The 16,359-nt window shown below is 37.7% G+C and overlaps 1 protein-coding gene across 1 annotated transcript in view; it reads left to right on the top strand.

Moving 5' to 3' along the window:
- Nucleotides 1-16,359, top strand: part of ntrk3a (neurotrophic tyrosine kinase, receptor, type 3a) — a 165,300-nt gene that overhangs the window by 73,996 nt on the left and 74,945 nt on the right. Inside the window, exons 5-11 of the mRNA XM_057329253.1 lie at nucleotides 5,883-6,037; nucleotides 6,738-6,880; nucleotides 7,428-7,569; nucleotides 10,710-11,006; nucleotides 12,622-12,636; nucleotides 13,596-13,657; nucleotides 15,265-15,367. Coding sequence (XP_057185236.1) covers nucleotides 5,883-6,037; nucleotides 6,738-6,880; nucleotides 7,428-7,569; nucleotides 10,710-11,006; nucleotides 12,622-12,636; nucleotides 13,596-13,657; nucleotides 15,265-15,367 — 917 coding nt within the window. The remainder of the gene's footprint in view (nucleotides 1-5,882; nucleotides 6,038-6,737; nucleotides 6,881-7,427; nucleotides 7,570-10,709; nucleotides 11,007-12,621; nucleotides 12,637-13,595; nucleotides 13,658-15,264; nucleotides 15,368-16,359) is intronic.

Genomic DNA, 16,359 nt, shown 5'->3' on the forward strand with positions numbered 1-16,359 from the left:
GCCTCCTGCCACCATGTATGGTAATGGAGTGCGCTGGAGAAGGTGCGGTTTGGGAAATTATACCTGCTGTTTGGACCGTCGCCAGGAAATCCATATGGATTGAGAGGAATGCGGCTTTCCGTACTTTGAACCTGACAGTTGTGGTCATATTGTGAAGGATTCACAACACGGCAAATATCGGTCTGCTTTCCATCGTTATTTTTCCGCAGTTCCTACTGGAAGTATTGGCTTGGAAATGCATTTGTGGTTTTGTTTGAGAAAGTCGTCGGGGAAATAGCGTTTGCATTTTCTTATTGTCGTTTCTTTTTTGCCAGGTAACGCATGATTGTGTATGACATCGTTTTATTGATAATTAGGTTTGTGATGTCTGGGTTTTAGAACTTTAATTTTTAATATGATTAAACAATGCCCCCTCATATAGGATCAGGCTAACCATGCAGTAAAGCCAGTTTAATCCCTGTAAGAAAGACACTGAACATCACAGGAAGGTTAATGAGAGCTTGGAGAAAACTGTGATGTTGTCTGCACGGAGCTTGTTCTTTCAGTGTGGAGTCATGTTTTTTTTTGCCTTACCGCAAATACACGAACATGCTTGAATTTTTGCTTGAAAATTGCTTTTCTGTCCTTTTCAGTCCTTTATTTAATAAGTATTTTTTTGTTTTTATTTTATTATTTTATTTTATTTTATTATCTGATTTTGGTTAGGGTGCATGCTTCATACACATTGAGTTTGTGCTCATTTGGGAAAACCAGGTTTGAATTTTGCCTCCATTCCTCAACGTTTCCATCTTTCCACTATGTCAAATGTCAAAAAGCCCTTTGTCAAAAAAGAGATTAAAAAAACACATGCACATTACACGCACATAGCTTCTTATTAGCGTTAAGGTCAGTCTCAGTCACTGTTCCATATCCACCAATGTGCCGTCCTTGCAATTTTACCAAGAAGGTCACAGACTAAATTTAATTTAGCCCTACTCACGCGGCTAGCAGCATCTCCTCTGCAAGTATCCAGGCGTTCAGGTTAGAACCTCATTGGCTGGGGCTCAAAGTGCTGCCCACTGTGATATGTCACAACGCATGACCCCGGCAGCTTGAAACAGTAGTGCACACCGCCAGAGCTGTATCCCCTAGCTTAACCTTTCATTGCCACCGGTATAATGAATCTGAATAGCTCTGTCGGTCTACATTCGCGGCTGGTGTTGAAGCCTTACTCTCTGCCCGACCGTTTTGTCTTGAGGCAGAATGTAGTGCAACATTAAAGGTGTTCTGAAATGCCCTCTGCACTCAGCATGAGCTGGAATAATTTACAGAATGGTTTTAAATGGGATAGTTCAACCAAAAATGAACATTTAGCATATATTCTCATCTTCATGTCATTCCAGTCATGTTGTTAATTTCTGTTTTCAGTGTAAAACAAAATATTTTTTTATTTTTGTTAATATATTTTTATATATACAGTATATACAGTATATATTAAAAATATTTTTTTTAATTATTTGATTTGATTTGAAAAGGGATTTCATATTTTTATTACCATTTTTCTCGTGTATAATATTAAATCTACCTTTATATATTTATATATTGACTGGTCCTGATATTCTCCATTAGCAACTATATGATATTTAACATTTTTTCTTAAGTCGTACGATAGCCATGGAACATAGATTTCATTTTTCATAGAAAAATCTTGACATCCATATTCGTTCTTCTGCATTCATGGGAGAAAAAGTGATGTAAATAGCTGTGTTTTTGGCACTTTTGCATCCTTTCTAAAGCTTTTAAAGCCCTAGCCTCTCTTGTAAAAAAGAGCAACCAGTACAACTGTTGTCACAAATGTGACCTTTTATGTCCCCCGAGAAGAAAAGTTAATGCAGGTTTAAAACGACGTAGAGTACATAAAGACAGAATTTTCATTTTTGGGACCAACTTCAGAACATCCAAACAGTTTTTAAATGAGCCCCATAGAGCCATAGCATAAGGGCGTAAGTATCCGTTGATCGCAATTGTCATTAAATTAGGATTATGTCATCTTCACCGTCCTCCGGGTCTCTCTTAATGAAAAAGTGTTTCCAGAGAGGGTGTTAGTGGAGTGTCTGGTCTTTACTCCGTGCGGTCTAACTCATCTCCGATGCATAGCTGACATTTCCTCGGCTTGTCTGGAGAGCTCCCTGATCATACGCCAGCGCAGTCTTCTGATTATTTATGTATAAATTCTGCCGGTGTTGCGCGCGCTACTGTATGCAGATGAACAATTTATAGCGGCAGGAAGGAATAAAGGCATTATTTTGGAGTGCTTTTGAATTGATTCATATCATAAAGGCTCAATTATGCTCTCAGTCCTCGTCGACAAAGTAATGAGAGTTTGTCACCTGTGCCTCTGTGGTGCTTTTGTTTAAGGCTGAAGATATATTGCCTATATTTGGATTTTCTATATCAACGTATGCATTTCCCTGTCCACCCCTCCAATGCTCTAGTGGTTTTATTCATTGTCCCAGGGTTTTGCCACATGTGAGTCGGATGTGCATGCATAATGCATGGATTGCGCTCGGATTTACTTTACTAGTATTTGGGTCTTTTTTCAAGCAGCCTGGTTTGATGCGTCAGTGTCCCTTGTGTTTTTCCTTTTTATTTCCCAGCTTGCAGTCACCTTGGCCTTTCCAAAGGTTAATTTGAGATTTTATTCAGGTTCGAAAATAGTTAAGGTTTTGCTAGCTGTGGATTAGCTAGATCGGGGCAAGAGCACAGTAGTCAAGGCCAGCGAACGGTTTTTAGCAGGAAAACTGCCTGGTGGACCATAAGTCTGACAAGCTACAAAAACTAAATCCAGTTGGACAGGTGAAGAGACCATCTAAACCAGTTTAAAACCACCATGCCACATGGTTTAAGCATTTTTTTCACAATTTCCTTTATAAAATTGCTTAAATTGTCCATAATCTTGAGTATTGTACTGTTTTTAACATGCAGGCTTTAAATTAAACATGTTGTGCAAGCTTATATCATCGTCTTTACGAACCATTTTGGATGCTGTGTAATAAAAAAAAGAAGTGTGCACTCTTCTCATTAGACATGTTAATTTAGCTTTAAGAGGCGGAGAAACCACTTACACTCTCCTTTGATCATTATTCATCAAAGCTCCAAAATGCACGAGAAGAACGCCCACCCCAGACACCAAGAACGTGCCGACAAAATCGTTTAAAGATACATGTGATGAATGTACCCGTGCAAATGAGAAACAGTGCCGTTTTACTCCTCACCCAATTTTTCGGCCCATTTCGTATGCATGGGATTTAACTTATACTCCTCCATCTCCTGCCCCATCTTGCAAATGTACCAGGTTATCTTGCTCTCACCAATTGATGAATGAATGGGCATGTTGAGTTTCAAACCGTCTGTAGACCAGGCGAGAGATTTTCTGTGTGTTTAATTTCTCGTATTCTTGGGGGAGAGTGTGCCACTGAGATCAGATCTGGAACCTTCCGCAGGGCTGAGGGATCCTGCCGGCTGGAGGTCCTTTAAGCGTAAAATGGAACAAAGTGGATTACACCCTGTTTTTTGGTCTCCCCGCAGTAGATAAATGCACAGGAGCGGTTTGCTTATAATTTCCCAAATGCGTAAAATTGAGGGAAAATTTTGCCTCTAATGTTTGGACAATTTGCATTCGACAATATGTGTAATTATGGATCATTCTGACAGTAAATGGTATATAATACAGCTGGTACAAATGTCATTTTTACTCATTTCGTAATAAACTTTATGCAAACTGTCATTTGTTCCAGGGCTGCAGTCATACGTTCTTTTGTGATTATCGAACCATGTATAATATTCTTCAATGTTAAAGTCACGAATCCCAGTTTATATGTGGAGAAAACTTTTAAGTTAAACCATTTCATTTCCCGTACACAAATATTCTTGTTTTCTTCAACATGAACGTTTTCCCTCCTCATACTAAAAATCTGAGCTCTCAACATGGTGCATCACCAACCACCAACGAGCTTTACATTTGACCTTCAAACAAATTATCACCAATAAATGAGGATACAGAGATGAAAGGGGATAGTTTTATTCTGGAATTGTGCCCTGGAGTCAGCAGTTCAGTTCTAAGATGGCTAAGACCCTCTAAACCAGGGGTCGGCAACAGGTGGCCAGCGGGCCAAAACTGGCCCGCCAGCAATAATATCTGGCCCGCGCCAGCAGAGCATGTGAGCGAAACGAGAGCGTAGCGTTAATAATTATGTTGACGGAAAAAAAGTAACGAAAATCAAATATATTTTATCAGTTATTATACAGTTACTCTCTAGGCACTAAAAATATTGGCTGTAGTGTCACAGAATGTCTGACTGAAACATAACTGCTCTTTTTCAGCCTACTATTAATATTTCGCTCAATGATGGCGCTTCGCTCAGTCGCTCACGGACCAAGCAAACGCTCCGCTCATATTATGCTCATGCTCACCGGTAAACCAAATCCCGCTTAGACATAAAATGTGTCTAGTAAGCCTAATTGTTTTCAGTTGATAATAAACTTCTTGAATAAATGTCTCAGTTTAAATAAGGATAGTGCTATTTTCTCTCACCATCTAGCTATCTTAAATGTTAACATCACACGACATGACAAATGGTGGAGGGCCGAAGCTGGTCAAAAATGCCAGGGCCAATTTAACGTCCCAGCCCAGCCCTGGTACCCACCAGCGCTATTACGTCAAATAATTATATGACTATTATGTATTCATATATAATATATAATTATATAATAACTATATTTTTAAAAGTAGGCTATTCTTTTTCATCAATGACTTTCTTAAATTATCCTTTGACTATGTCATCTAGTGGCGAATTTGTTTTTTTGGCCCGATACCAATTTACTTGCCGACCCCTGCTCTAAACTCTCAATGGAGTCTCAATGATGTCATCAAATATGGCAGAGCTGACATTTAGACGTTTGAGAGGAGGTTGATCCAGAAGACGTCTGTTTTTGGTGCTGGAGTGGGATGATTGCTCTCAAGGTTGTTTGGAGGTCTGTGAAATATGGAAATGAACGGGTTTAGAGATGCTTGTTGTTCACAGCTACATACAGTAGCTGTATAGGGAGTAGGTGTTGAAGTCATTGGCGGATTGTGGTAGATGTGGGTGGAGGTGCTGTCCAACTCTAGTTTTACAGTAAGTGGGATTGACCTCGGTCTCTACCGTCTGTCCAGTGTAACATAGGTAATAATAAGGTCATATACAGCAAAAGATGTAAATAACTGTCTTAAAACCATTTTATTAGGGTAAAAATACGTACATGCTTAAGACTTTGCACAGTACTGTATGTGTAAACTGCGAGATGATTTATACGTCTTTCAATCGCTCATGAAATTGACATCACCACGATTCAGAATCTTATTACTAAATTGTAATTTATTTTTTTCGTTTACTACCGGGTAGGTAACTCACCGAAGGCGATTTTCACTCATTTGGTGCTTGGCAAGTGATCATTTTGGACCCACGCATATTACCAACCAAAACATGTCACAGTATATCGCATCTCACAGTTTAGTTTTCAGCCCAGATCCAAGGATGTTTGTTTTGTTTTACTTCATTTGTGTGGACTCTGATCGCCCAAGGCAACAGCGGTAAACTTGGCACCCTCGGTAGCTCAACAGCCGTGGCCAGGAAAGGGCCGCGCTCCAGAACGCATTCATACACAAAGCCCTCGGCACACAGCGCGCTCCGGCTGCAAAATGGAAAGGTGCCAGCTGATCTCCGGGCCATGGTTGAGTGATGTGTGGTGGAGATGTTGATGTTTTGCAGGATAACCGTGTCCTTCACCTACTTTGGACTTCTTGCTGTTGTGCGTGCGCGTGCGTTTGCTTTCTAACTGAGAACTCTATTATGTGGTGGCAGGAAGCTGGAAGGAGTGCTGTTTAACTGCAGCTGTAGTATCCGCTGGATCCAGCTGTGGCAGCAGAGAGGCGAGTCTGAACTTCATAACCAGCGGCTGTACTGTAACAACGGCTATTCAAAGATCTCCCTTCAGCTGATGAACATCTCTCAGTGTGGTACGTGACGCATGTTATATGGGTTCGCCAAATTGTTTTAATTCGGTTATCATTTACGTACCTTCATGTGGCTTCAGGTGAGTATGTCTTTTATGTGTGCAAAACTGGTTTGGCAGACTGTCTGAGCTGGTTTCTTCTTTACAATAGAAGTGGATAGGGACTAGCTGTCAAGGTCTAAAAATGACAATGTATCACATCAATATTACACCATAAACATGTAATTCGTAAGAGTTGTGAACTATATTCTTTCTATATTAGGTCATCCACTATATTAAGTCATCTGACGTCTTAGTATTTGTGAGCAACTGGCTGAAATTTAAGTCGTTTTTCACTGAACTTTTTGCTTGACATAGTCACCATTTACTTTCATTGGAAAGGAGAAAGCAACAGTTCTTCCTGCTATACTGTAAATCTTTTTAATTTCACATAAGAAAGTAATTTTTAGGAAATTTAAAAGACACAGATGTGAGTAAACAATGTCAAAAGTTGTATTTTGGGGTGAACTGTACCTTTAAAATAATCGTCTGGGTTTGTTACAGGTTGAGCTCTATTGGCAACATGTCTAGCATATCGATAAACATCCGAATAAAATTGTTGACTGAAATTGTTCACAGAGTCAAGCAATAAACATTAAATAAAATACACATCATTTTTTTAATTATCTTTAATACTAATAACTGTTTACATATTTATCATGAAGATTTGCCAGAAATCAGTGTAAGTCACAGTAACCTGACGGTGATAGAAGGAGACTCGGTCACAGTCACATGTAATGGATCGGGTGTTCCTGTACCAGAAGTGGATTGGACCGTAAATGGACTTCACTCCATTAACACACATCAAGTAAGACTGACACTTGCTTACAGCTTTCTCTGTTGCATTTAATATGCCTTTCAAAATATATTGACCTTAGTCTGGGTAGATGCTGTGATGTAAATGAAACTAGAATGTGATAGACAGCATACAGTCTGTTTATTGTGCTGTACTTTTGATCAAACAGCCATTGAACCATTCAAAACATTTCTATTAGACTAAAACATGGAATGTGAAAATTTAACTTGATCCAGAATTTAACCCTGTCTAACCGTCTTAAACCGGGATAAGGTGGCCAAGATGTTCAGGCTTTTTGGCCATTTATCAGACTTGGTGAAGACCATCTTGATCCAGCTACTGTAAGACCAGCAAACCACTTAATCCTTGTTTAAGCAAGGTTTTTGAACTATTATTTGGACTGTCTTTCATCCTCACTAAATCATATTAATATTAAAATTCATGTACACTGACCGAGATCCATTGAACAGTCAGTTGAGGTCCACAATGACTGGTTACACCACAAACCATCGGTTGAGTCTGAGCAAACTGATATATATTGCTCTATCTTCTTTTCCAGTCCAATCAATACCCACCTAATGTCCACTCCATCAACTTAACTCTGGTCAACGTCAGCAGAGACGATAACAGCTTCATGCTGACCTGCATTGCAGAGAATATAGTTGGGATGACCAATTCCTCTATACAGCTGTCAGTTCAATGTAAGTGTTTATTTCTCAAAAACCTTAACATCATGCATTGGGTACTGTATATGATTTTATCAAAAGTTGCATTCAGTGGATTTGAAGTGTACAGTATATTTTGTGAGTGGACAAAATGTAATTTGTATCCCCTCTTATTTCAATGAGTGTTTAAAGTGATAGTTCACCAAAAATGAAAATTCTGTCATTATTTACTCTCCCTCTTGTTGTTTCAAACTTGTATGACTTTCTTTCTTCTGCAGAACACAACAGAAAATATTTTGAAGTTGATGTTAACCGAACAGAGACCGCACCCATTCACTTGCATTGGTTTTGTGTCCATACACTAGACGTGAATAGGTGCGGTGCTCTTTGGTTACCAACTTTATTTTCAAAATACTGTATCTTCTTTTGTGTTCTGCGGATGACAGAAAGTCATACTGGTTTGAAATGACAAAAGGATGAGTAGATGATGACAGAATTTTCATTTTTGGGTGAACTATCCCTTTAAGGAGATCCCGAGAAAACATTACTTCAGAAAGTTAGTTGTATTGATGTAGATTGTTTTGCCAAAAGCAGAATCAATGCCAAAGCAAGAAGTAGTAGTTAAAGGTAAAGTGTGTACATTTTATATTTGAATTTGTTTAATTTTATATTTAAAAAATCACCAACATGTATTTGTTTACAAATATTGCATTTTGCTATGTATTCTGTGTCCAAGACCAGTTCTTCCCTTAACAAACCACCAATATATAACAAATCATTTATGTTATTTATATTGCAATTATTTACATTAAAGAGTTCAGCTTTAATATTATAGCACCATTTTATCACATTTTTAAATAAAATATTATACAGTATACACCGTATAATCTATAATGGAATAGATATATATTGAAGTTTGTTAATTTGTCCAAATTTCTGCTTTGTCAATATAAATTCTAAAAATGTATTGTGAAAAAAAATCACAATAAAGCAAGCAAAATGAGAAATTGCTTCACTAGAGGTGACCACCCCCACAAAAAGCCCAGGTTATAATAAACCCAGTGTTGAAAGTCATTTGTGTAATTTATTGATCTATTAAAGAGAAGGTTTTCTTCATCTAGTCTTTTACGCAAAAAAAATATTAAATATTCATTTAATATGAAATATTAAAGAGATCTATCAATGTTATGTTTCAGTTTGCGGTAAATGGGAGAGGGGATGTATATTTTCAGACTGTGTGTGTGTTGGGGTGGGTGATGGGGTCTTTAGAAATCCGAAAATTAGCAAATATGCTGAATTTGGACATTCGTATTTAGTTACATATTTAGTTGCTCAGTTGTGGTGTCGATGGGTTACATTTAATATTAGAATAATGATGTATTTCTTTCCTAAGTTTGGTCTCTGTGCACCTATTAGTAAAATGTCAATAAAAAAACACCTGTTACTAAAAAATATGTCTCGTTTAAAAATAAAGTATCACCAATTTCACATAATATTGTTTCTTATGTAAATATTCAGATATTTATTCAGCAGTTTCATATGGATTTCATCAAACCCGCTCTCAAGTAAGGTCTTTGCACATACAGTCTGAAAATTTCGTATGTGTTTTTTTCATATTTGGCGCTCGTTTGTACGGTGTCTCTAAATTGTCAAAACGCCTCTCAATTGCTTGCTACGGATGCGAAAAATGCAGAAAATCGAACCCAGTCCGAATTTTTCTATGATGGACGCAAATATCGGAGGCAGTGTGTAAATGTGATTGACAACGTGAGGTTGTATTTCTTTTTAATGTGCGGAAATTTCAGACACATATTTTAGCCTGCGATTTTCATTCATGAAAACAAGTACAAAATCAAAACATGAAAAGGCAAAGAAAGGGGCAACATCAGTATATCTAACAGCAGCTGTTTCCGCCCACTTGGAATGAAACAAATGGCAATTAAAGACGTCCTCATTAAAACACAGTTTCTGTCAGCTAGATACAATTACATGGTAATATGAGGTTGCCCTGTTGTGTCTGTATTTACATTTCTACTGAACGGTGTTGGCCAACAACAATGCAACATAATTCTTCCGACACTCGATATCTATCGACTGCCCGAGATTTGCTTAGAACTGCAAATTTTGTGGAAATAAGAGTCAGTCTCTCTCAGTAACTTTCTCGCTCGCTCTAGAAGACCATTATTGACTTAAGATTTGAAAGCAATTTTTATTTCAGAGTCTGTGTGGCTGCACCAATACGTGTTAAATCAGGGGTTCTCAGCCTTTTTGACTCCAAGGCCCCCCACACTGTGTTCAACAATATTCAAAGGCCCCCCTCCCGCTCACAAAAACTCAACATTTCTACCCAATAAAATATTTCAGAGTTTGATATTAACAGGAAAAGTGCTTTTTCAATTTAAAAATGGACACATATTAGAACATATCTTGGTTTTTAGTTGTTCTAAAATGTATTTCAAAGCTCATTTTGTCTCATTTTATATCTTTAGTTATCCTGAGGCCCCTTTGTATGTCATCTGGGGCCTTCTTGTGGGCGACGGCCTCCCTGTTGAGAACCACTGTATTAAATCATCATTTGATCGCATAAGATACAACCCAAAGCTTTTTCAGCATCTGTATTAATAATGTGCATTCTTTTATTTTTTGTTTGCATCTGTGATTTAAGCTCAGATCTGATCTTTGATGAATGTTAATATTTGTCGGTGACATATTTACAGCATCGTAATTGCTGACAGTTAGCATCCGGCATGTAGCGAGTGGAAACGTGATGGAAGCGTTTATGGACTGCAGTTGTTTTCCACCCTTGGCTCTGTGCCCTCTCTCCATGAAACCTCCGCTCACCCAAACGCTTGATGAGCGGCCAGGCAGTTAGCTTGCGATCTTCCTGTCCAAGAGGCAGGATAGCAGATCAAACAAACATCCGTGCGGACAACCTGTGCTGTGAAGGCTAAAGCCCCACTCATGCATAAACGCAGTATGATTATCCAAGCTCGCGGGGATTTATGGTTTTATGGTGGGCACGAAGTTAAAGGGGTAGTTTACCCAGAAATAAAAATTGTCTTTCCGAACCTGCTTACTGTAATTTTTTTATTAAAAAATATTTTTTTGGGGGGGGTGTACTGCTCCTTTAAGAATTGTATTGAAAGGTATCTTGCACTTTTACTTCTTTCCGATAGTTCCTCCTGTCATCATAAAGTTCGAGGAACCCGAGAGATGGCACGACACATGTATGATCTTTACCGTCCGTGCGCACCCCTTGCCCACCCTGCGGTGGTTCTACAAGGGCGAGGAGATCAAGCAGACCGAATACATCCGCCCAGACATGGAGACTTATCAGGACAATCGGGAGGGATGCCTGATGTTTAAAAACCCCACCCACCACAACAATGGCAACTACACATTGGAGGCCAGCAACTTCTTGGGCGTGGCTGTCAAAACTGTATACGCCCACTTCCTGAAGCCACCTTTTGAGGGTATGTCGGCAAATTAAACTCAATCATACACTGAACGTTTCAAGTTCAACTTTAAACGAAAATCCAGTTAAACAGTTGTTTTCCACGTGTGCAAAAATAGTAAGGCTGCCAAGTTCTTGCACACGTTCTAAAAGTGCTTTTCTAAGATTAGAGCTGTTATACCGCATCACAGATTGTATCATGTGTTGAGAAACAGAGCAGACTGAATGTTGGTTAGAGGCTCTGAGTAACACCAGAGGTGAGAATCCATCAGGTTCATAGATAAATATAGGTGCACGCCCTCACTCCTAAAGTTCACATCTCTCGGCTGATGCTATAGCAGGTAAAAGTGTGTAAGCATGTTCTGTTGTAGATAGATAAACATAGTGGGATCCAAAAGCATGAAACGATACAGTTTTCATTTAAAAAATAAAGAATGTTTGGGATTTAAAAACAATGATCACAAAGAAGGTGTTAAGAAATTATAATAAAACAATTCAAATCAAATGTAAGAATCATGACAGAGTTCCTTTTTTTGTGAATTAATTCCTTCAGATTTCCTTGTTTTCATTGAAGCACAAGAGATGCTCTTTGGAACATTCTCAGATCATGCTGGCTTAACATGTATCATGAGGTTTTGCACAAACTTGTGGAGTCCATGCCAGCCCGAGTACATGCTGTCACTAAAAGGGCAAAGCATATATTTATGCCTATTCAATATGCACTACCGGTCAACAGTTTTTGAATACTAACTCACTGACTTATTCATATTTTTTCCACATTTTAGAAAAATAGTAAGCTCATCAAAACTGTTATGACATGGCTTGTTCTAATGGGATTGTCGCGCCGCATCCACTGTGGACAAAATTTTTAATTATAATGGGTTCTAATTCGTTCTATTGTCATTTGTCCGGTGTACTGTAGACACGGTGTTATAATTTAGCATCTTCAATGTAGTCACCTTTTTCCTAAAATTTGCAGAAATGTTCTCTTGCCATTTTCTCAAATAGATTCTTGAGGTTTTACCCAAAGATGCTTTTTAAACAATATTAAAGGATCTATTCTGTGCTTTTACTGACTGCTCTTTTTTCATTATTTAATCAAAGTCATCCATTTCAAAGTCATTTGTTATTAAATAAAATTGTGTTAGTTTATATGAAAAAAGTTTATATTTGCCCAAATGAAGTGTTTGGTTCCAAAATGAGATTTTTACTAAATCATGTTTTTTTTTTTTTTTTTTTTTTTTTTTTTTTTTGTTTTTTTTTTTTTTTTTTTTTTTGTTATTATGGTTTAAATCAAAACAAACCAGCTGCAGTTTGATTGATATTAATTGGAATGCACAATAAAAAATCATGATTTTTGAAACATTTTAAAAACGGAGTTATCTCATTTTGGAACCAAACTCTTCAAATATATTTCTGTCTATAAAACTAATTTCAGACATTTAAGCACACACCTTCAGATGAAAACATTTCACTGAAGTGTTCTAAAACTTTTGACCGTCAAATTTGGACTAATTCTTATATCTCAAAGTCTTGTTTTGAACACGATTGTAACAGAAATGCAGAAATGATCTTGACATATTCATATCTATAATTACATACCATTTTGTGTTTGTCATTTTTCCTCTCTCTAGACTACCCAGGTTATGGTAAGTTCCTCTTTTTAATCGTCTTGTGCATGCGTTTTTGTATATTACTCATTAGTTTTGTTTATCATAAAACATACAATTATTTAGAAAGAACTCATTTAGTGTAAACAAACAGCTAAACACAGTCCCTCCCCTCCCAAACAATTTTCTCGGCCTAATATGTTTTTGGCTTGCGACCACGGTGTCGTGTGTGCTGTTATTGGACCTGTTTTGTATTTTTTGCATATAGCGACCGATATCTGTCAGCATCGGACAAATCGGACCTTGGGTCACCAACCTTTTCTAGAGAAACTTAGACAATGAAGATCAAGGTTATTTTAAACAGCGCAGGCCTGTTAGCGAAATTTACCCAGTTAATCTGTTTTTATTTCAAACTTTGAGTCATGATTTGAGCCGCTGACCATACACTGATACCTCCTAATGTACTACGTTTAATAAAATTGACACTTGGGAACTGTACTGATGACAGATTGTTTCTGTCGGAGCTCTAAGTGAAGTTAGATGGTTTTGCTGGGGATGAGTGTGCCTGTGTGTGAACACGGCGTATAAATGAATGTCAAGGCCCGCCAGCCAGTCCTGGCTCGATACCTGTTCCCGGCTTAATAGAGAACAGCCAAATGAGAACAGCCTGAGGGTTGTGTTCAATACCACATGAATAACAGCTGAGCAATCTAGGATCCGACTCCTAATAGCAATAACCTTGCAAAAAAACAAGTCTAATCGAACAGTGTTTGACATATTTAGTGAATTATACCTAATGGTTCTCTTGAAACAGTTGTCCAGTGTGACCACACAATGCATTTCTCACCTTTAAAAGAGTGCATTGAACAAACCGGTCAAGTAATCGACGTTGATGAGATGAGAATAAAAGGTTGAGAAAGTATTGAACAAAGTGTACAAAAATGGTTCAAAACATCGTTTTTTTTTGTCCTAACACTGAGTTCTTGTTTGTCTTCTAGAGAGTCCGACACCAACCGCTATTCCAACCATGACACATCGGCCAGAAGAGGACACCTTTGGCGTGAGTGTTATTTATTGATCAATTTCTTTAGTTGAGAACACACATATAAAAGTATAAAACAATTTTGTGTACATGAGCATCTTGTTTTTAGGTGCACATGGTTGAAAAGACATTGAAAGCAAACCATTCCGTCTTTTTTCTCCCGCGTTACATCCTTGAAACTCCCGTCACCACTCCCTCATGGCCCGTGCATTTCGCAGCCTGTCCAAAAATGTACTTTGGTTTGTTTTGTGTTTTTTTGTGTCGCAATTAACTCGACAGAGATTATATTTTCATTTGAAGGTCTTAATGGAAACTCGGGCACAGGCACAAAGAGAGAGAGAGAGAAACCAGCCCTCGATTGTTTGGAGGCCCTAATTATTTGCTTCCGATAGCTTTATTTCATCCCTGTGACTGCTTTGATTTATTGTTTATTGTCTTTTTTTGTGTTTATCTATGTTGTATTCTTTGTTTTCCTATAAGGATGCGCTAGTGAGTATCATGGCTGTGAGGGCTGTTATCTCTCTCCTAAAACACCTAACTTGAATTATTATCTTTTGCTTCGTTTTTATTCGCCCCTTTCCTTTTTGTGCAATTTATTAAAGATACTGCAGCCATAGGCAAGTTACGACACCAATTACATAAACCCCTCATGATTACTGCATCAACATCAATACAAATCACATAAACAAGCCGGGACGCGGCGCGTGGCTTCGCTCTAATATTGCAGGTTTTTTTCCTGGCGAGACACACGCAAGATGAGACAGAAATATTTATTTGGCGTGTTTTATGTTGCTAGTCGTGACATTCCTGTGCTGGAGTTTTCTCGTAAAACCTATTAGAACGCATTTATTGGCAAAGATATATTATGTTATATTGAGGCTCTCATATGTGTGACTGTATTGCTGATTGGTGAGCTGTTTAAAAAGCGTTTGAGGCTTGTAGAATCATGTAAGGGCTGTGTTAGGGATGTCATAATGTCATACCACTGCTACTATGAATATTTCTGATGTGTATAGTATGTAGCACAGAATGCACAGATTTTCTGCATGCGTAGAATACCCCGATGAACAATATTAGCCAAAATATACTGTGTATGGCCCCCTCATACAGTTCAATCCATTTAAAGTGTAAAACAAACAATTAAATGGACAGTTGACCCCTAAATGAAAATTCTTTCATCATTTACTCACCTTCATGTCATTCCAAACCTGTATGACCTTCTTTCTTCCGCCCAACACAAAAGAATATATTTTAAAGTATGTTGCATTGTTAACCAAACAGCATCGTCCCTCATTGACTTCCAATCGTATGGACACATTGTGCGACATTACTCAAAATATCTATTTTTGTGTCACACAGAAGAAAGAGTTATATACAGGTTTTGCATTTACATTTACATTATGCATTTGGCAGATGCTTTTATCCAAAGCGACTTACATTGCATTATACTATACATTTGTTTCTGAGTATATCTACTCAGTCAGGCTTCAACTAAGTCAATAAATGATGAGAGGCAACTATCCCTTTAAATTTGATAAAATATCACTGTTGATCCGTTTTTAGAGATACAAATCTGAATGTTTTGCTTCTTCATTCAAACTGTTTCCTACCTCATGTTTCTCTAGGTGTCGATTGCAGTTGGCTTGGCTGGCTTCGCCTGTGTTCTCCTTGTCGTCATGTTTGTGCTAATCAACAAATATGGCAGACGCTCAAAGTTTGGCATGAAAGGTAAGCTAATGTAAACTCTTCAGCGGGAAACTTGACACATTGCCTTTATTAGTAAACTTGTAACATCAAATGACTACATTTTGTTTTTTTATTACACCACTAACAGTTTATAAGGCAAAAACATTTTTTTTCTTTTTACAGCAACTTTCAAATCAGATTCTTGGTTTCATTTTTATATCATTTACTTTTGTACTAGAGATCTGTCGTATTTGACATTTTAAATTGTTTTGGTTTTGCTTGTTTTTCAAAGTGTGTCATAAGCTACAAGCTAAAGTTGAAATGTTGAACTTGCAGGCTCTTAAAGGGACAGTTCCCCCAAAAATAAACATTCTGTCATCATTTCTTCACTCTCAAGTTGTTTCAAATCTGTATAAATTTCTTTGTTCTGATGAACACAGAGAAAGATATTTGGAAGAATGCATGTAACCAAACACTTCTTGGCCACCATTGACTAGCATAGTAGGAAAAATGACAATGGTGGTCAAAAGTGCACCAGAACTGTTTGCTTTACTACATTCGCCAAGATATCTTCTTTTGTGTCCAATGGAGCAAAGAAATTTATAAAGAAATTTTTCCTACTGTGGTAGTCAATGGTGGCCAACAAGCAAGGGTTACAAGTATTTTTCCAAATATCTTTCATCTTTCATTTTTGGGGGAACTGTCCCTTTAAACGTGGATAGAAAATTTACTTTTTTTTTCCATTTACATTTGTTTACATTTATTTATACATTTATTCAAGGTGTACAGTATGTGAGTTTCCCGAGAGTTGAACCCACAACCTTTTCCGTTGGACCAGGAACGCTAGTTTATGGTTTTTAATTGGGCGTAATGTTTGCCGATTTTGTGGCATAATGAGCTTGGTGGACTTTCAGTCACGCATTTGATGTCTATATAGGATTCATATGCCGTGTTGGACAGAGTTCCAAAGCCTATGCATTACTGGCAAACAGTTAGCTGATTTCATGGGCGTTGCCATGGAAACATGCTGTGAT

Source organism: Triplophysa rosa, linkage group LG3 (assembly GCF_024868665.1).
Source record: "Triplophysa rosa linkage group LG3, Trosa_1v2, whole genome shotgun sequence".
In the NCBI taxonomy this organism is placed as follows: domain Eukaryota; kingdom Metazoa; phylum Chordata; class Actinopteri; order Cypriniformes; family Nemacheilidae; genus Triplophysa; species Triplophysa rosa.